We start from the raw sequence: 21,653 nt of genomic DNA, 5'->3' as shown, positions 1-21,653 counted from the left end.
TCAGGATCTAGGATTTAATAAGGTGACTTTAGGAATTGAGTTATGGCTCTTGCCAACATTTTCATTGATATAAACATTTAAGACATGATTATTTAATATATGCCATTATAGCACATAATAACATTCTCCTTTAGTTATTCATGATATATGAAACGTGGCCACCTAGTAATCTAATATCACTTACCTCACAAATCATATTTTATTTATGGAAAATGATTAGAAATATTCCATTCACTCTTTTATTCTTTTCTGAAACAAGTCCCCGTTCACATTGCTTCATTAAAATATTTTTGGTCAACGTTTCAAAATTGAGAGTTCCACTAGCTTATCTGTTTTCTTGAGATAAAACAAATCGAAATAGAAAAAAGTCTAACACTTTATGAAAAAATGGGAGAAACCATTTCTGCTGCAGCTTCATCCTCAGCATCTAAATTGAAGAATCAAGAAGATAGTTTTTACCTTCATATGCATCCTCACGAGCTACACTTTCCACGTAATTAAGCCTCTTTAATTCCCAAAAACCAACAAAATTAAATAAGAAGTTTCTTATTTCTAATCCTATTTTATTATGTGTCTTGTTTCTATTTCTAAATTCTAATAGTATAATTTTTTTAACACTTTCTTTATTTCTGTGAACCAGTTGAATTGAAGAAAAATATCTCATGTTGTTTGCAGTTGTCCAACAAGTCAGATAATTATTTGGCTTTCAAGGTAATGATTTTCTTTTTCGTTTGTTAGAAAATGATAAGTTGTGCATTTTCTTATAACTTGTGCCCTTAAAAAAATAAGTTAAAAAATTAAATATACAAGTATTTTTTTAAAATTGTGTATCTTAAAAATTAAAAAATTAATTTTTTCCATTAGTAATCTTGTCCTTTAATTCTTTTTTTAATGCTGCATTAGAGGATCCATGTTTGCTTAATAAATTGAGTGTTATTTAGGAAAAGCTGTAATTTTGATTTGGATTGAAATTGATGGTGTTGCAACTTGCAGGTTAAAACTACAATTCCTGAGAAATATTGTGTTAGGCCTAATATTGGAGTTATGTTGCCTATGTCTACTTGTGATATTATAGGTTTTCTTCTCTCCATCTCTCTCCACCTTCTTCACTCTCCCTTTTGCTATCAAAAGTATTTTTGAATGTCTTGTAGGACTATCTATCCTACTTATAGACATTTTTAATATGAATATATATTTAAATAAGAAATTTCATTACTAGAAACTCTCAATTTTCCTGGGGAATTACCAGCGGATTTTAGAATATTCCACAGAACACTGGTTTCCTGCGGATTTTGACTGGGATTTTGGTTCACAGCTAATACCATCTTGGGTAGTTGTTTCCCTATGATTTTAAGATCCGAAGAAAAGAAGAATCCCAGGAAAAGGGAAAATTATAGGGTCATACAATATTATAAATATATAAATTCAAAATCTTATAAATTTCCCGTAAAAAAAAAAAAATTACAAATTTCATCATATTAGAATAAACCGCATGAAAATCGCAGGAAAAACATGAGTTTCTAGTATTGGTTTAGCTATATTTGTCGGACCATTTATCCTAGTTAGTATAATTAATAAGGTTCATTTTTGGGTCGTGCCCATAGTAGACATCCCCTTTTCTAACAAAGTAGCGTTCTTTTTTACTTAATGACTCTTTATAGTTACAATGCAAGCCCTAGAGGAGGCACCTCCTGACATGCAATGCAAAGATAAGTTTCTCCTTCAAAGCATAGTTGCAAGGCCTGGAGCTACCACTAAAGATATCACTTCAGATATGGTAACAAACAACAAATTGTTTCTTGATAGTGTTTTCCACCAACATTTCATATTTTAATTGTTTTCTTTTTTCATTGCATGAAGTTTTATAAAGATTCCGGATATGAAGTTAAAGAGTCCAAATTTAGAGCTGTTTGTGTTGCTCCTCCTCCTTCTCCTAACCCACCATTATCAGTTCATGCATCTGAATCTTTAGATCAGGTTTCTTTTTATTTCATATTTTAAAAGCAGTTCACATATAATTTCTATGCAACATAATATACAATTTAAATTGGTTATTCTCGTTGATTTGTGTTAGTGAATAAGCGTGACTCGCGAAGTATAAGAAGAGGAAAACAATTTTTTATTGAATAACAGTATTTTTATTATTGTTTTTGTGTGTTAACCCTTCGGTTCCCAGAGGAAAGGAACACTGTTAATTATGAGTTCGTCTGTGAGGTAAGTATAGCCTGACCAAGAATCCTTCCATCTAGTAATCAAACTCTGGTTCTCCCAAACAATATGTCGTTTGGTGGAACTCATTAATCATTTGCGCCCAATTACTTGATTAATAGTTGTATGCTTTTAAATACAATGTTGTAACTGAAATAAAAATAAATACCATTGACTAACAAACTCCTAAACTTTAACTGCTGCTTTAATAGATAATAAATAACAGGAAAATTAAAACAAACTCCCCGAAAGACACATTCAACACTCCTTGTAAGGAGTTGATGTTCGATGCCTATCTGATGAGTGTCACGAAGCCGTCGGAAGTAAATTAAGAATAATGTTGATGGAAATGATGAAAAGACTAAAAAATGAAGAAATGAAATTGATAGACAGGGACGCCACACTTTCTAATCCAAGAAAGTGATAAGTCTATGGATGCGAGGATCGCCACAAGAAATATGATTTCTTGATAAGATCAAGGTTGGTTCAATCCAGAACCACAAGAGACAAAGCTCTCAATACACATATGTGTAAAATTCTATAAAATTCAACTTCTTTTCATATCATTTTCGTGCTCTATTTATATGAGCTTATTACATGATGATTTTGACTCTAAAACTCTTAGAAAATGAAAGGAAATCCAACCACTAATTACAATAATGTTTTGGTGGCTGATTAATGCAAATAAAATGTTACAAAATGACTCTCTAAGTTGGTGGCTAATCAATGCATGAGGAGGTTACATATTCATTTGCACATTGATTTGTGAAGGCTAATTATTTCTAGACGTTACAATTCCACAAACTCCCCGAAAGACACATTCAACACTCCTTGTAAGGAGTTGATGTTTGATGCCTATCTCCTCATAGAATACAGTGAGTTGTTATGAAGTCTACTTTGAGCCACTATCAGACATTAAAACTTGAATCACACAGCCTTTTTGCTTTTCAATCCAACGCTTAAATCTCCAAAATACTCCCGCAACCTCTAACCATGACTTAGCAAATAATTACAACATATTTTGGTGTAGTAATCAATAAAGACAGCGTAATATTTGCTCTCTTTAAGTGAAGCAGTCCTTTGGGGTCCATCCACATCTGCGAGAATCAGTTTCAAGTTCTTTGTTTCTCTCAAGGTTGCTTGGTTGAAAGGTAATCTTGCTTACTTACCAATAATGACATACCTTGCAGATTGGTTATTCATCATCTGAGTCAGCTAATTCATGAACAAACTCATTTCTTTGTAAATTCAGTACAATTGCATGATGAAAATGGCCTAATCTTTTGGCATATCTCCGTATTATTAATAGTAACTTGATAAGTTGCTTTCATTTCCTTCATTGGATTAAACAAGAAACTATTGCAACTATACAATTGCTGATACACACGTTCAAACGTCAATCATAATTGCACGTTACAAACCTCGACCAGTACAAGCGTTCGATAATATATACTTTTGATCTTAACCAAAGTAATTATGATAATGAATTTTTTTTTAGTTTTAGGAGGCCACAATCAAATTCCAAATGTATTTTAAAATTGAAATGCATAATTTTCCAAGTTTTCTTAGTTTATATACTGATTTATAGTACTATATTGGCCTTTTTCTTTTTTAGGGATATATTGGCCTTTGATAATGATCTTGTTGCAATACATTAATTTTCTTTTCAATTTAAGCATGTTCTTTAGGAACGTCTCCCATATAAGCTGATTGAAGTTGATAGATGCATGTCATTAATTTACATTCTTAATTGTGATATTGAAAAATAATTTGTTCATAAACCCCATGTCCCTATTGACCTTATGTTCATGTATCGATTATTATCGAAAAGATTTGAATTCTGAAAGTATTGTTGTTAATTTTTCATTTCTTGTTACTTTAGGAAAAGAAACAAATTTCAGAGTTAACTGAAGAGAGAGATTATCTTAAGAAGGGAAATAAAAGGCTTCAGCAAGCACTGGTATGCCATTCATAACATGATCATTGTTCGGTAATCTTAAATATCTTGTCGTGTTATCTTGGTTGTTATCCTATGATCTTCAATAATTGTCATGTGTTAAGTTATTCAACCATTTACATAAACTTGATTTCTTTTTTTTTGGGTATCCGAGATTCGAACACCAACCTCTTCATATACTGTGCATTGTCCCAATCAACTTAGCTAAACTCACATAGAAATAATTTAATACCTTTCTTTTATTTCAAAATTTTGGAAATATATGATTATCTTAGTCATCTGCATGAATACCAAAAAAGATTTTTTCTGATTCCAAGAGAGAAAAAATTCACAAGGAGACCTATTGTGTATTCATACATACCCAAAAATTTCAGAACTCAAATATTGTAGAATGATTGAAATCGTTCGAACAGCCAACCTTGTTTTCTTGTGAGAGAAACTCCAACTTCTCTCTAAACTTTCTTTTTCCATCATTCATCGAGGAGAGGTGGTTTTAGGTCATATTTTTTACCTAGAATCACCCCTCTACATCTTTTTCTCCCTTATCTTTCAATCTAAATAAGTGGTTTTCACATATAAGTGTTTCTTTTGTGCTTTTTGTGAATTCGTCATCCAAGTGCGACATTGTGTTCATAAATTTTACGGTGCATTCATTTATGGATTGTTGTCGATAAGATGTGAATTCTGAAATATTGTTGCTTATTTTGATGTTCTTATTATTTTAGGCAGAACTACAAATTTCAAAGTTAACTAAGGAGAGAAATGATGTTAATGAGAAAAATAAAAAGCTTGAGCAAGAAGTGGTATGTCATTCAGTTCGTAAAATTTCTTTTACGGATGCTTATGCAATTTATCTTGAATATATATTGATTAATATTGTTATCATATATGACCTAAATTTGTTATTTTTTACTAGTAAAATTTCTCATAGCATAAACCCATAGACTATTATCTAACAGAAGCAATGTGATTTTATTCTTTCTCTTACATATAATTTATATTAGACTGTGTCTTTATTATAGATTCAGTTCCTAAAATCAAAAGCCCTGACCAATTTAATCTATGAAATTATTGAAATTCCATAATGATCCCGAAATTTGAAAATTCATCGATCACATTACATTAGTTCGTTAATAATGGTCAATTTAGTACCAAAAGTTATCCTAAAAACACTAATGTGATTGTTGATTTTCAATTTCTGATACTATTTGAAAATATTAATAATTCCAGTGATCAAAATAGCTACTATAATTTTTCCTTAAAAAAAAAAAAAAATAGCTACTATAATTTTAGGGATTAAATTTTATGGTTAACTCCTATCATTTTCTTTAAATATAAGCATAGCAAATATGTATCATTGCAAAATCGTACAATTTTAGTGACTAAATTGATAATTCTGTTATATCATTTTCCTTGTCACAATTGTTAAATTATTAGTGTAGAAGTACATTACTTCAATTTATACCATAGTGTACATTTTATAAACATTGGTTTCTCTTCAAAAATTATTGATCATTTAAATAATTTTACTTGTCAGAATACCTTGATTGTGAAGAGTCAGGCGCGTCAGGCCAAAAACGATTGTTGCTGTTGTATATTGTAGATAACTTGATGAAATTATCATGGTCAGTCATGAGGCGTAAGAGACGTAATAATATTATTTTAAAAATAATATATTACTCCCAACTCCATAAAATAACTTTATCTCTCTTCAAAAGATATATGTTTATTAACTTATTGGTTGGATGGATCACCCTTGAAGTTGCCAACAAACTAATAAAAATTGTTCTATTTTTTAGGGAAACGAAAGTGGATAAATTTTTTATTTGTTCAACATTAAGGCACGTATCTGTGTTGTTATTTGTTCAATCAAATCATACTAAATATATAGCTGTAAAGATATTGAAGGAACTAATGGAAAAGATGGCATCAAAATATGATTTTACATTGATGGTGTATACAAGAGAAAATCCAACTTTAGTTTCTTAAAATATGAAGTCGTGTATTGGATTATGATTTTAAAAGATAATTTTTGTTTAAAAATGTCTTTGAGGATTTTAAAAGATTTTACATGATTTTAATGACTTTTATGATTTTAAAAGAATATCAAGATTTACAATTTGGATTTCAATGGATTTATACCATAAGATTTTAAGAGATTTGAAACGATTTTCTGAATTTTATAAGATTTCAAAAGATTTTATAAATTTTAAAGATTCATTAAAAAAATGATTATAACACACTCTTTTTCACAATATTCTCAATTCAAACTCTTTTATTTATTTCATTTTATGAGGGAGATAGAGAGGGAGGGGAGAGAGAGGGGGGAGAGAGACAGAGAGTGGAGGAAAGAAGTGATAAGAGAAAGGAAGAGATGAGAGAGAGAGCGGGAGAGAGAGAGCGGGTGAGAGAGAAAAGAGAGAGGAGGTGATTGAGAGAAGAGGAAAGAAGGGGAGAAGGATTAGATGAGAGAGATAAAAAAAAATCTTAAAAAAAAAACAATCATAAGAAATCTCATGTTTTCATGATTCATGCTAAAATTTCACTAGAAAATTCCACAAAATCCATCAAAATTTAATTTATTAAACAATCCTTCGAAATTTGAATGATTTTGAATATCACAAGACTTTTTTTATGTGATGAAAAATCTTGATTGAATACCACAAGACTTTTTTTAAATGACAAAGAGTCTTGATTGAATACCACAAGACTTTTTTTAAGTTGTTGAGAGTCTTGATTGAATACCACGAGATTTTTGCATCTATATCTATACTATATATAAAGAAAACTACCCCGTTCAGCACACTTTTCGGTTGGACTTTTCTTTCCAAAAATACCCTTAATTTTAAATACAAATAACACATGCAACAAATAAATCTATACTTCTATATTATATGTAAAGAAAACTACCCCTTTTAGCACACTTTTAAGTTGAACTTTTCTTTCCAAAAATACCTTTAATTTTTAATTTTAATTTTAAATACAAATAACACATGTAACAAATAGATAAGAATAAATTTAATTTAAGGAGAAAACTTACGCACAATTCCTTATGAATTGTTCTTACTGTTTGCCAATTATAAAATAACACGTGGATTAATAATCCATGTCATTAATCTTCCACGTTAACCCTCTTTTACATCCGTTAACCACAAATCAAACTCACAAAAAACTAGCACAAAACAAAAACTCATGTTACTTTTTTATCAGGCAATTTTTTATTGTGCATCTGTATTGTTCCCCTCAATACAACCGACAAAGAATGCCAAATATTTTCATATTCCTTCTACAAAAAACAATATTTCCATATTATTTTATTACTTCCACAAAAAACAGTATTTCCATATTATTTTTATTATTTTATAAAAAAACAGTTGCTATAACAGCTTCATTAATCCCATCAAATGAACAAATAAAAAAAAACATAAGTAAAAATACATTCAAGAAAAAGAGAGCGAAGAAGAAAAGATAGTTGAGAGATATACTTGACACTTTCACTGATAGCTCCTCACACTTCTCTGCTCCAAATTACAACAAGAGTAGTGATATTTGATACAATTTTTGTGACAACTTCTTTTTTCTCTCTTTTCATTGGTCAAAAACAATGGAGAGAGAAAAAGGAAGAGAGAGAATAAGAGAATAATGCGAGTATTAGAGAGAAAATTGTCAAAAAGTTGTCACAAAATGATTGTACAAATATCATTTCTCTTACAACAATACCTTGCAAATTCCTACTACTAAAATAGCCAATGTTGCTTTAAGTGAATCTAACTACTAAAATGACATTTCCTATTTCCTAATTGACAAAAGAAAGTTATTTTCTATGCAAAAGAAAATATAATCAATGTCTTAAGAATTTAACATTGAACAGGCTACAATTCCAGCAAGAAAGGCAGCTAAAAATTACAGGAATGGCAACTACAAAATGTTTGTGCAAACAGTTAAAGTAATCTGCACTATGTTGAAAAACATATGGATGATAACAATACAAAGAAGATACATTGGGCATTATCAAACAATCTACTAAGTTTAAAACATATCTAACATAAGACAATAGTGCTCATTCCAAGAATTTTACATCCCTGCTAATAATTACTTTGTTGTGGTGTGGCAAATAGATCATGTTGATTCAAACTATAGCCAACATAAATTTTTAGGCTCTCAATTGTTGTCTAGTTTGTATTTCTTTACCCAAGGAATGTAAGAGAAACACAAGCAACCGTACCATGCTTCAAAACTTGTTTTTCTTTGCAAAGATTCTGTTGTCTACCTGTATGTACAGATTCTGCTCGGAATTTCTTTGGCAATCGTTTAGTCATAAAGAAAACACCAATTCATCTTCATAATCCTCCAATTCTTTATTGTTTCAAGGTCATTATGCTTCACAAAAATTATTCAATTTTCCAAACGTAAATTCAGCTTCATTGTCGAATCAGAGGACCTACACTTTGCACATTGCTTCCAGTTTCAAACCAAGATAATATAGTACGAACTTTCATTCGGATGTGGTGTGTACTTGCAAAAGTACAATAATCGATATTAGGGTTTAGTATTGTATTAGTCATGCCTTGAGAAGACTCTCAGGGATAGTATTTATAGCCCTCTAGGGGCCTGATCTGTCGTGACATAAGCCTCAAGTAACGAGGGTACTTAAGTCTTTATGCCGAGCTCTAGACGCTTCTAGAAGATGGCTAAGGCGACGCCTTAATTTTTTTCAGGGCCTCGTAGGGTTGACGCCTTAATTTTGTTCAGAAGCTCATAGGGTTGACATTTCGTTTAGGGCCTCATGGGGTTGACGAATAAACTGTTCAGAGCCTTTTAGGGTCTCATAGGGTTGACGAAGTTGCAGTTTTAAACTAGAAGAGGAATCGGGCGATAAGAATTTAGAAAATAGGGGGCCTTGTTAAAAAACCCTGGCCTTGCAGGGGAAAAGAGTACCACCCTATTTCTTTTATTAAAAATGAAATGTCGAAATACTAATAGGTAGCATTTTCATGTTCTCATGCTCGCCTTAATTTAAACTACGAAGCAAACATAATTATCTAAACATAAATAAAATATTCAACTAAAGTAGTGATGCAAGTTGACTGCATTCCATGGTATTGGGTCACCATTCAGTTCCTTTAGCTTGTAGGCTCCATGTGACAACTTTTCCTTAATCTTGTATGGTCCTTCTCAGTTTTGCATCAGCTTCCCAATTCTAGTTGGGGAGACTACCTGCTTCAAGACGAAGTCGCCCTCTTTCATTTCTCTAGAGATAAACTTTGAGTTGTAACGGCGAGCTGCTCTCTGTTTTGCGACGAACTCTCGGATGTGTGCATTTTCTCGTATCTCATCGATCATATCCATTGTGCATTTTAGACCTGTCTCATTAGCTTTCAAAGAGAATTGATTTTTAATAGAAAGAATTTTAAATAGACCTTTGGAAACCTGTAAAGACAAAAGGGGTTGTAAAACTGAAAGGACTGCTTACCTTCTTCGGAGAAGTTTTCACGGCGCCATGTGGGCATGTCTATTTCGACGGGAAGCATGGCGTAAGCGCCGTAGACCATAGTAAATGATGTTTCCTTTGTTGTAGAATGTGGCATGGTATGATAGGACCATAGTACCTATTCTTATTAACATAGTATTTGCGTGGATGAATATGCCTTTATTACGGTATTTCTAAAATAAAAAGAATGTTCATTCGTAGTTGTTATTTTTTTAAAAGGTAGAAAAGTCATGGCGTTTACCTCATGCAACTTCTCAGCCCAAAGACCTTTGGCTGCCTCCAGCTTTTTCTTGATTCCATTTAGGATTACTTTATTGGAAGATTCTGCTTGTCCATTGGCTTGAGGATGAATGACGGAAACGAACTTGGTTTGAATCCATAAATGTTTGCATAAATCAACTGTTGAGGTGCTAGCAAATTGAGTCCCATTATATGATACTATTTTCTTGGTTAGCCCGAATCGACAAATGATTTTATTCTAGTAAAACATTGTTACCCTCTCTGCTGTGATTTTGGCGATGGCTTCAGATTCAGCTTCGACCCATTTGGTTAAGTAGTCCACGCCTATTATTAAGAATTTCAGTTGCCCTGGCGCCAATGGGAAAGGTCCTACCATGTCTATTGCCCATTTGTAAAAAGGCCAAGGTGAGAAGAATGAAGTTAATTCAATTGTTGGGGCGTGCATTTTATCTGAGAATCGCTGGCACTTGTCACATTTCTTCACGAATTCAGCACAATCTTGTAAGAATAGTTGAAATATCAATTTGATCTCTAAACCTACTAGGCTACTACGCAGAATTATCAAATAATTATATCTAAGCTGAATTTTATCCACGAATCATCTACAATATTTGGATGATACTTTGTGTATAAATGAACCTACAGTGGAGAATCTTTGGACTTTAAAGGTCTTGTTGAGAGGTTTTGAGATGGTATTAGGGTTTTAAGTTATATTTTATAAAAGTTGTTTCAAAGGTATAAATATTTCATCGACATTTATGGAGATGGCTTGTAATTTTTTGAATTGTAGTGAAGGAAAAATCTCGTTACTTTTTTGGGGTAACCAATCGGTGCTAATCACCGAAAACTCTCAACTTGGGATCCGTTGTTGGAAAAGTTGAGAAATAGACTAAACTTTTGGGGAAATAAATATGTGAGTTTAGGTGGGCGTGTGATGCTTCTAAACCAGGTCTTGAATTCGGTTCCTATTTTCCATCTTACTTTCACGAAAATGCCGGAAAGGGTGGTAAAGAAGATAGTTCATATTCAACGTGAGTTCCTTTGGGGAGGTGTGAGAGGTGGCCTCAAAAGTTAGTGTGGTTTAATGGAGGAATGTTTTCTAACCAAAATGTTAGGGGGGGTTTAAGAGTTAAAGATGCGAGGTTGATGAATTTGAGTCTTGTAGCTAAATGGCGACGGTGTTTGATCCAAGATGGTAATGCATTTTGGAAGATGGTTTTGGAAGACAAATACTGATCTAGGATAGGAAGTTTGGCGGATAGGTGGTCACGATATACATTTAGGTGGTGGAAGGAGTTGATGTCTTTATAGGGAGGTGGGGGGCACAAATTGGTTTGAACAAAGGGTAGTGAAAAAATTGAGAAGTGGAAGGAAAAATAGTTTTTGGAAGGATATTTGGGTGGGAAATTCACCTCTTCATGTGATGATTCCACACCTTTGCTCCATCTCAAACCAAAAAGAAGCAATGATGGGATATATATATACAAGAGCAATGCTATTTAGTAAGAATTATTTACGCAACAAAAAGAAAAATCCACAAAAACAGGGGATTAGACCAATTAGGTCCTGACTAACCATACATGGGGTAGGGGGTGCATAAAATCTCCCGTGCATTTTTTTATTAGTATGTACAGTTTACTGCTATTTTATCATCATCTAAATAAATTTGTATATACAAATGTTATATTGTTAACATCATTTAAAAATCTGAAAATTATATTATATTTGTTGTATTATTGGTGTCATTGAAATAAATAAGTGCAATTTATTTAGGAATGTCCGTCTAGACTGTAGTTTGTAATAATCTACAATGGAATGCTCCTAACTTTTAGGCACATATATATCACTTGAATACAAAGTACTGTCTCATTCCAACAATATTTTCATTAGTACATTTGTTTAAATTGCTTTGGTTTTTTGGATTACAAAACATGCTTTTCTTTCTCTAAATAATAGCATAAAATTTGATATGTAGTTTGTTTGCAGCTTCAAGAGTAATCCATTCAACAAATACTTCATCCGAGTCATATTATGTGTCTTACGCCTCACGACCATGATATACAGTTGATAGACGAGTCTACAGTATGCAACATTCGTCTTTGTCCATACGCTTCCTAATATTCTACGCATGACAAGATTCGATCGATCAATACATTTTCAACAGAAATCATTGATTAAATTATTAAACAAAAATGATACGTGTGACAATTATGATAGGGAAAATGATATAAACAAATAATCAATTAAGTCTTTAAAATTGTCTGATTTTGCATGGATGCATTTTTACTATGCTACTTCTATTCAACGAAAATGATACGAGTGAATCCTAAAATTTAAAATTTTTCAAATAATACCTAAAATTGAAAGTCAACAATCACATTAGTACTTTTAGGATAATTTTTGGGACTAAAGTGAACAACATTAAAGAACTAATGCATCAAAGAATTTTCAATGTTAGGGAACATCATATTGTGCATTTATTTGAAATGTTTTATATGGACCATTAATCTATCCTTAAGGGCATAGATGCCCTCCAGAAGGGCACAGGCGCCCCCTCGAAGGGCTCCTGAAGCCCTAGGTGCGTCCCCCCTAAGGGTGCCGTCTTGACAAGCTTCTAAAAACATATAGGATGCTCTAGAGTGACTTAGGGCCCAAGCTGCTTGGGGTTTAAGTCACCGAAATACAAGCCCACAAAGAGCAATAAATATCCATCTTGAGAGCATTCTCAAGACATCACATAAAGAGTCTAAACCTTAGATTCTATTGTTGTACTTTTGCAAGTACATATTTGAATAGGAATTAATAGACCAAAAGTTCTGGTTGTAACCAAGGAATTATAGCCATATATGGGATTTAATATTTGAAGCCCAAATAGAAAAATGGTGTTACCATTGATAATGCCATGGATCAGTTACAAAAGAATTTGTAAATAACTCAACAGAGAATGAAGAAGCATGCCGATAAGTTCAACAGGGAAACTCTTGTGATCTAAAAGCAAAAATTAAATAATTTAAATTTTGGAAACCAAATAGGTCTCAATGTGTTTTTTGTTTTACAAAATTGTGAATTAAAGAGAGATATTTAACCAAGTTCATGTAAATAGTTCAATAACAGACCAAATTAGAAGTACTGAAAGAACACTTCATCATAAAACCCACTTTAGATGTTACTGTAAAAATTAACAAATTTGAATCATAGGAAAAAAAATCTAGATCACCAAAACTTCAAGATAAAATGTGCATAAGCATCCTTAAAAGAAAACATTCAGAATGAATGACATACCAGTTCTTGCTGAAGCTTTTTATTTTTCTCATTACCATCATTTATCTCCATAGTTAACTTTGAAATTTGGTCTTTTGCCTAAAATAATAAAAAAAATTCAAGATAGCAGGCCGGTGTGTATCAGAAGAAGTTTTCAAAGACAGGTTGTTTTAATATTTCAGTAACCAATTAAAATTTTATATTGTGCTGCATAGAAAAATATATATGAACTACTTTTAAAAGAAACCTGAATATCTAATAAATCAAATTCTGATGCTTGAGCTGGTGATGGTAGGTTAGGAGGAGGAGCATCATAAACAACTCTCAATTTGCACATTTCAACCTTATATCCGGAATCTTGAAAAAACTACATGCAATTAAAAAGAAAACGATTAAAATATGCAGCGTGAGTGCAAAACAATTTGTTGTTTGTGCTTAGTTACCATTTCTGAAGTGATATCTTCTGTGGTTGCACCAGGCTTTGCAACTATGCTTTGAATGAGAAACTTATCGATGCAATGCATGTTAGGAGGTGCCTTCTTTTGAGCTTGCATTGTAACTACAAAGTGAAAATGTAAATATGATGCAAACCGTCAATGAAAGTGACGAGTATAAAAGAACGGAAGACTTGACATTATACAAGATTTACGATGCAAACATTGGGGGATAAAATAAGCAATCACAATAGTTGACGAAAAAATAGTGAATTAAATATTCCAACACATCAACTATTTGTTTTTTTTAGAGGAAACATGTCAATTATTTGTTATGTAAGTACTCTTGGAAAAATCAGGCACAAAATTATCACAAATAGTAAATTAAGGATAAAGATAAGTACAAACAAATATAACTCAATAAAATAAAGCACACGAAAACTTCTTAATTTAGGCTAAGGCGTGCAAAAGCATCGAGTTTAAACGTAACTTGCCACCACATGTAAGTACCTTTTACAATTGATAACTCATAATAAAATAAAAAAATATAACTAATATTTCTAGTAGCACAACATCCACTTTGATCAGTAAACATAAACTAACAAGAACTCATGAACAACTTTTGAATGCTGAATAGCAGGCTTAGTTCAACCCATGTTTTGTTTTTATAAAGATAAGGCTAAGACTATTTTAGAAGTTTATTTAGCTAAAAATGATTAACTTTAATCAATTATATAAATGTTATGATTTGTAAACAAATATAACATCTAGATTATTCTTCGTTGCATTTCTTCGTGCTTTTGTGTGCATGAGGGAGACTAAAGAAGATAGAGAACAAGACCTTGAATATCACAAGTAGACCTAGGCAACACTACTCCATTATTAGGCCTAACACAATATTTCTCAGGAATTGTAGTCTTAACCTGCAAGTTGTAACACCATCAATTTCAATACAAATCAAAACTATAACCTTTCCTAAATAACACAATATATAAAAAACAAACAAAATAGAAACATCAATACCTTGAAAGCCAGATAATTATCAGACTTGTTAGACATCTGGAAAGAGATTGAGATCTGTTTTTTCAATTCAACTGTGTTCACAAAAACCAAGAAAGTGTTAAAAAAAATAATTAGAAATTAGAACAAGACATTAAATGAAAAAGGAAATAGAAGTTAGAAACATCTAAAATTTTTTTTTTTTTTTTTTTTTGGTTTTTGGGAAATGAAGAGGCTTAATTACATGGAAAGTGTAGCTCTTGAGGATGTATCTGAAGGTATAAACTATCTTCTTGATTCTTCAATTTAACAACAGAAACTGGTTCTCCCATTTTTTCACACAGTGTTGGACTTTTATTTCGATTTTTTTTATCTCAAGAAAAGAGATAAGCTATAGTGGAACTCTCAATTTTGAATCGTTGACAATAAATATTTTAATGAAGTAATGAGAATGGGAACAGGTTTCAGAAAAGAATATAAGAAGAGAGAATGCAATTTCTAATCATATATTCCATGAATAAAATATGATCAAGGTGAGGTAAGTGATATTAGATTACTTAGTGGCCACGTTTCTATGCAATTTCTAATCATTTTTTTGTGTCTTTGAATGTCCATAAAATGATCCTATGTTGACCGCGGTTGTTGCGATTTGAACTAGTTATTATTCGTTTAAACTATCTTAGTGTTACCTTGTCCTCATGATTCCACTCAATTCAAACTTCATCGTAATAATGCTTGACATGCATCTACGGGTGTCCATGACATAATCCAATCACTCCTGACCACTAACCTTGGTTGTAGGGATTCACAACAGTTTAAGTGATTGTTAAAGTGTAATCATCATGTATGCCTTATGATATAATTTTGACAAGAATTTGGTATGTATTCACTCCTTTGTACGATTAAGAGCAGCCATAAGAACTTAGAGTGTTGTGATTATGAGAAGAGTGCTAGCTCCCCGACTAAAAGTGAATCTTCTCTATAGAAAGAGTGTCGGTGTCGGACTATGGGGCTAGTTACTATGTTCAAATGTTTTCGAAACTACGCTAAGTATTGTAGGAAATAGGCATAGTTACCAATCAGTGAAAGAGAAGTGAATTGAAAACGACAATTGATTTGTTTTTTGAGTAGAAATGCACAATCTTTGTTGAGTTATCAATCTGCAATCGAAACTTAAGCCATTTGATTTGAATCCCCCCCTTACAAATCCTATTGACAATTGATTTGTAATGCACAATCTTTGTGGAGACAAACTTTTATATACATTACTACTTGACAATAGTTTAGTACACTTGATAATTCTTTCATCAAGTTTTTGGTATCGTTGTGGGGGGATTGTTCATTAATTTCGATGAGGGAGTTGAAATTGTTCTTAGGATTTATCTTATTTTCAGTCTATATATTTTATTTTCTATATACGATCAAAAGAAAAAAAAACATATATACTAAAAATTATAAAAAGTAAAAATAGTTTTTATTTGATTTAGTTTATTTCTTTTTTAACGGAATTTAGTTTGTTTTTCTTATTGTGTTTGTTTCTGTTCCATATATTCTAAAACTCAAAAATATTTTATTTCTATTTAGTTTAGTTTAATTTTGCAGTCATATCCTTCTTTTTGATTTGTTTTGTTTATGCTCTAAGAATCCGTTTGGATTGACTTATTTTAGAGCTTATGCAAAACAACTTATGTAAATCAATTATGTATTATGTATTATTATAAGCTTGTAAACGAGGTTTATGAAAAAAACAGTTTATTAAAATACAATTTTCATCAGTGAGAATTTATAAATTAACATAAAAGTTTATTTATTTGCATAAGCTATTTTTAATTAGCTCAAAATAAGCTCAATCCAAAAATAGCCTAAAAAAATAAATTTCCATTTTATTTTTGTTATCAAATATAATAAACATCTAAAAAAAAAAATTATTTTGTTTTGTTAGATATACCAAAATCCCAAAAAGATTCATTTGATTTTTTTCTTGTATTTGGTTCATTTTAATAATGCAGTTTATTTTTCTATTATAAAAATATATATTTGATGTAACCTTTATGCATTTTTTGTTGTGCTATGCTACTAAAGGTTTCGATGAGTTTTGCGGCAAAAAAAGATAGGGTATGATTGGTTGATACTTAAGAGATAAAAATTCTTCAGCATGAAAATTGTTGCTATCTCGCAGGATTAGACGTTTGGATGAAAAAATCTCAACATCAAATGTGAGACGTTTGGGTGACTTATATAAGGAGCATTGTATAGATGAAGAGAAGAAAATGATCAAAATCGATTATAACGCAAAACTCAAAAACATTTTAGACGAATTCTTAAGGTCCAATCAAGTTTGTTTTGATAAATTTGAACTTCAGTGCGGTGAGTTTGTTGAGAAACTAGTTGAGTGTGAACAAAAGTTGGTTGAGGTTCAGATTAAGAGATATGCAGTCATGGTGCGGGAAGAACATTTTCAGAACAAGAGTAGGTGCCTGGAAGAAGAGGCACATGTGAGGTATATCGATCATTATCCGAAAATGGTGACTTAACAAATGGAGAATAATGAGAACATTCATTTGCAACAACACAATTATTCTTCTTTAAGGTGGGGAGAGCACTAATCTCCAGAGTCTACCGATGGGAGAATCGGCACATCTGCTTCTTTATGCAAATTTCATAAAATTCCTACCAAACAAGAGGAAGAAGAATGATGATGTGTTCTTTTTGTTATACATGCCACGTTAACTCTCAATAATAAGAGGTCTAGATGAAATCATAAAAAAGAAAGTGCTTCATGGGAGACAGGCCGTGTTTTAGTTTTTTTTAGAATATAATTAATAATATTTGAGGAAAACCCTAATTCTCACAAAATGCTTCCTAAACCACCTTCATCTTCCCATTCACCAAATTATGAACAAATCTTCATCCTAACCTTCCTTTTCACCATTAAAAAATCCAACCAAAATATTTTTTTTCTCATCTTCTACGCTTACCACTCATCTTTCCATATTTATCAACTCACAACTTCACCCAAACGAAAAATTACCTTAGACTCATCAAATATCAAGACAAACCTACATATTCTCAAAACTCCCTAACAATTTATCACAATTCAACCCATTCACCACCATATCAATTTACCATCAGCATAACAACCAACTATTCCAAGCAAAGCTCCTACTTATGAAATCAACTAGTTCGTGGGAAACATACCACCACCTTCACACCATGGACAAAATTGATCCGGGAGACTCCTTTAACCCCTTTTGGTTTAATTTAATTTTTGTTTGAAAAGTTTTGTTCCTTTTACCGAGTCAAGCTTGTTACGATTAGTTATTGTTTTGTTAGTCATGCTGTTCTAGTGTTTTTAATGTATTTCTTAAGGGTTCAAAGGAGGAATTGACAAGAAGAAATAAGAAAATCATCTGATGTGCTAGCATGCATAACCTTCACCAAATCATGACCAGTGATATCTTTGAGCCCAAATATATAAAATTCCATAGTCTACTTTTTAATTGTCTATTTTTTCTTTTTGGTGGAGTGGATTCTCCATATGTTTATTTCATGGGCATGCGTTCATTCTATATTTGCTTATTGGTGGTACATGCGCACAATGGGGCAATTTTATTGGTAATTATAGTCTATTTAGATAGAAGCATTAAAATATATTTTTTTAGGTTTGATATTAAGTTTTTGCTTGCTTCTGGAATTAACAAAATTCTAAATCGGGGGGGGTGGGATAGAAGAGAACTAAGAGACACTCATCAATTTTAGTCTCTCAATAAACAAAAGTGAAAGATATCAAGGAAAAAGAACGGCGAAAATTCATAAAAAATTTAAAGATCTCTTTGTACCCATTTTACATTCTCTTGGAAGACACAATCGCCTTGTAACTGTTGGAATGTTAATCATGAATAAAATCGTAGTGGATACCTAACTCCAAATTTAAAACTACTTTCTCAAATTTATCCACCCCTTACCTAAGACAAGTTATAACTTTTAAAGTCCACCAAAAGTTTGTGTATTGTATGTACTCTTATTAGTGTTTAGAAGGTGTAACTTGATCACCTTGATTCAATTGTAAGTAGATTAAGAAGGTGTAAAAATGTTATTGATGACAAATTTTAAAACTTCACCAAACCAAGAGTAAAGTTTAGAAATTACGGTGTTCTGATTATGAGATGAGTGGTAGTTCCTTCCCAAATTAAGCAAATCTTCTCAAGATAAGAGTGCTAGTGTCGGACTAAAGAGCTAGCTACAATGTTCAAATGTATTGAAAATCACTTGGAGGATTGTAGGAAAAGAACTAGTTACCAAGCAGTGAAGGAGAAGTGAATTGAAAACGACCTAATCATTCTCCTTACATTGATTTTAGGGTTAATAGTGTATATATCATTTCCGGTTTTTGCCCCTATAAAATTTTCGGTTTGATTTGCACCCTCGTAAAAAAAAAATTCCGGAAAACACCCTTAATAGGTCATTCAAAAACCAAAATTTCTTGAAATTTTTTTTTGAAAATGGCCTATTAGGGGTGTTTTGTGGAAAATAAAAATTTTACGAGGGTGCAAATCAAACCGAAAATTTTATAGGAGCGAAAACCATAAATGACATATATTACAGGGGTGAAAAGCACTATTAATCCTTGATTTTATTAACTGTTTTTTTCTTTACTCCAATCTAAACTCTAACGCAATGTGCATCCCTCCAATTTACACATCCTGGTGACAATTGACATTGTTGAGTATAAAATTTACAAAATCTTCGTGCAAAGGAACTTTTATAAATGCTACTACTACTTGACGACAATTTATTACACTTTCTAAATCCTTCATCATGTTTTTGACGTTGTTGTTGAAGATTGTTGATTAATTTCGACGAGACAATTGAAATTGTTACTTAGGATTTATCCTATTTTCGTTCTATATCTTTTATTTTAAAGATACGATTAGAAAAAGAAAAACATATAAAATAAAAATCATAAAAATATTTAGTTTAATTTTGTTTGTTTCTTATTATGTTTATTTCTATTTCATATATTCTAAAACTCCAAAAAGATTTTATTGCTATTTAGTTTAGTTTTATTTCATATATTTTGCAGTGACATTTCTTTTTCTAACATTTTACTCGCTCTCTAGCACACAAAAGGACAAGGACATCCAAAAAGGAATAATCATGTGCTTTTTTTTCAGGTGAATGGTGCAATAATTTAATTTTTTTTATTGAGGGTAAAATTCTAAACAAGAATGTAATTAACTATGTTTTATTAAGGTTGTAAAAAGGAATGTAATTTGTTGAAATAACATAAATATTGTAATTGATTGATTTTACATGTGTGCATTGAAAATCATATGTTTAATGAAATATCAACTATTTTTTTTTTTTCAACAATGGTTGAGATTACTTATCGTTAAACCTAGGTACTAACTAAGATTTGACTCATCATAAGTAAGCAATTCACGTCAATCTCTATTGTTGATAAATAAATCATTGGTTGATGTTATTGTGGTCAAAATCCCGACTTAAATCCTAAAATTTAGGATTTTGCGACTTTATCTACCTTCAAAGAATCAAATTTATATCAGAACCCCAACATAAACAAAATTCTAGCATTATTTTAGTCATTTATGTATAAGTATTTTTTGGACTTTAAGCTGAGTCATTTATAACTATATACAATTTATAACATATATTTAGCATTATTTTTCTTTTGGTAAAATCTATCAATTTTGATTGCGTTTTTTACGATTTCTTATATCGATTCTACGAAAGTAGTTGAGTAAAATCCTTCAATTTTGATTGGAATTTTACAATTTTAGATTTCGCTCTTTCCTTTCGACCTAAAGCAAAATATTGATTTTGACACCCTCATGTTACACATATATAATAAATGATAAATGTGTTGGAAGATCAATTCTGTTTTTTCATCAACACTTGCGAATGCTTAATTTACCCTCTAAAGTAGATTGTTCACTCAAGGTGAGCTAAAGGAATGTGTGTTAGGAAGGTTGTTCCGTTTGAAATAATATTTATATGGTATCCATTGTATAATGTTCATACTTGTGTTCTCTTATACTCATTTTCATTTACTGTTTGCAACGTATTTACACTTTCACTTTGTAGTTCCAACCCAAGCTCAAAAGAAGGCACCTCCTAACAAGCATTGCATCGATAAGTTTCTCATTCAAAGCATAGTTGCATGGCCGGGAGCAACTGCAAAAGATATCTCGGAAATGGTAACCCCAAATAACAAATTGTTTCTTTATAGAGATTAAAGAATCATAATATTTTATGTGTAACATTACATATAATGCATTTTTCGCCCACCTTGCATAATTTGATCGTTTTCTTTTCTCATCGCGTGTAGTTTGAAAAGAAGTCCGGCAATGAGGTTAAAGACTGCAAATTTAGAGTGGTTTATGATAATCCTCCTCAACCACCAGATCTCCAGATACATCCCTAGGAGCTACAATTTCCCTGTACGACTCTTCGCGTCCAAAATTCAGTTTTTCGGCTTTTGTGATTGGTTTTTAACTTCCTATTAATTGTTTTCCCTTCTTTGTTTTTATGAAACAGTTGAATTGAAAAAGCAGATATCATGTTCTTTGCAATTGTCAAACAAGTCAGATAATCACATGGTGTTGCGAATTCGATGAGAAAACACACCAATAACAACTTGATGTGTGGAACAAGAGATAATCAAGCAACCAAAACAAAGTGTATGGAACAATTAAATACAAGCCAAAAGTAGAAAACAACGGTGAGAAGAACACAAAAGAATTTGTTGACCCAGTTCGGTCCAATCTGACCTAGTCTGGGGGAGAGAGCAGCCCTCCGTTCCACTATATGATGAGTAACGTTACAAAGAGAAATCAATGGGTTACAAGAATAAGTCTCCCGCCTAATTCTACCTAAAGTCCCAGCCTCTTCCCGTAACCAAGAGACTCAATCCTAATAGTGTTTCCCAAGGTGAATCAACCCTCAAACCCTAGTGTTTGTTCCAAAGAGACAAACTCTATACAAATCCTAGTTTTGTTGTTGCCTTTCTAAACCCTTGCTTCAGCCCCCTCTATCTCTCAAA

The 21,653-nt window shown here is 31.7% G+C and overlaps 2 protein-coding genes across 8 annotated transcripts; one reads left to right on the top strand and one right to left on the bottom strand.

The window, feature by feature from the left end:
• Positions 1–352: 352 nt before the first annotated feature.
• On the top strand, positions 353–21,263 carry LOC11423086 (vesicle-associated protein 3-1). 7 transcript variants are annotated; one of them, XM_024781976.2, is made up of 11 exons: positions 353–493; positions 641–711; positions 994–1,075; positions 1,662–1,777; positions 1,861–1,977; positions 4,091–4,168; positions 4,891–4,968; positions 19,711–19,764; positions 20,696–20,808; positions 20,940–21,051; positions 21,149–21,263. In XM_024781976.2, exons 1-9 carry the CDS (start codon positions 388–390, stop codon positions 20,765–20,767), a joined length of 774 nt encoding a protein of 257 aa, XP_024637744.1. In that variant the 5' UTR covers positions 353–387; the 3' UTR covers positions 20,768–20,808; positions 20,940–21,051; positions 21,149–21,263. The 7 variants fall into 7 exon arrangements, with proteins under 7 accessions (XP_024637744.1, XP_024637750.1, XP_024637746.1 ...); XM_024781982.2 differs by lacking the exons at positions 19,711–19,764; positions 20,696–20,808; positions 20,940–21,051; positions 21,149–21,263 and adding an exon at positions 19,765–19,879 and having other exon boundaries at positions 4,895–4,968; XM_024781978.2 differs by lacking the exons at positions 19,711–19,764; positions 20,696–20,808; positions 20,940–21,051; positions 21,149–21,263 and adding an exon at positions 19,765–19,872.
• On the bottom strand, positions 11,642–15,875 carry LOC11425575 (vesicle-associated protein 3-1). The gene is made up of 7 exons (XM_003605161.3): positions 14,835–15,875; positions 14,615–14,685; positions 14,433–14,514; positions 13,601–13,716; positions 13,405–13,524; positions 13,179–13,256; positions 11,642–12,018 (listed from the first exon to the last, which is right to left on the bottom strand). Exons 1-7 carry the CDS (start codon positions 14,920–14,922, stop codon positions 11,974–11,976), a joined length of 600 nt encoding a protein of 199 aa, XP_003605209.1. The 5' UTR covers positions 14,923–15,875; the 3' UTR covers positions 11,642–11,973.
• Positions 21,264–21,653: the final 390 nt, after the last annotated feature.

Source organism: Medicago truncatula, chromosome 4 (assembly GCF_003473485.1).
Source record: "Medicago truncatula cultivar Jemalong A17 chromosome 4, MtrunA17r5.0-ANR, whole genome shotgun sequence".
In the NCBI taxonomy this organism is placed as follows: Eukaryota; Viridiplantae; Streptophyta; class Magnoliopsida; order Fabales; family Fabaceae; genus Medicago; species Medicago truncatula.
Note: the sequence above shows the minus strand (reverse complement) of the source record. Positions and strands in the feature narration are given on the sequence as shown.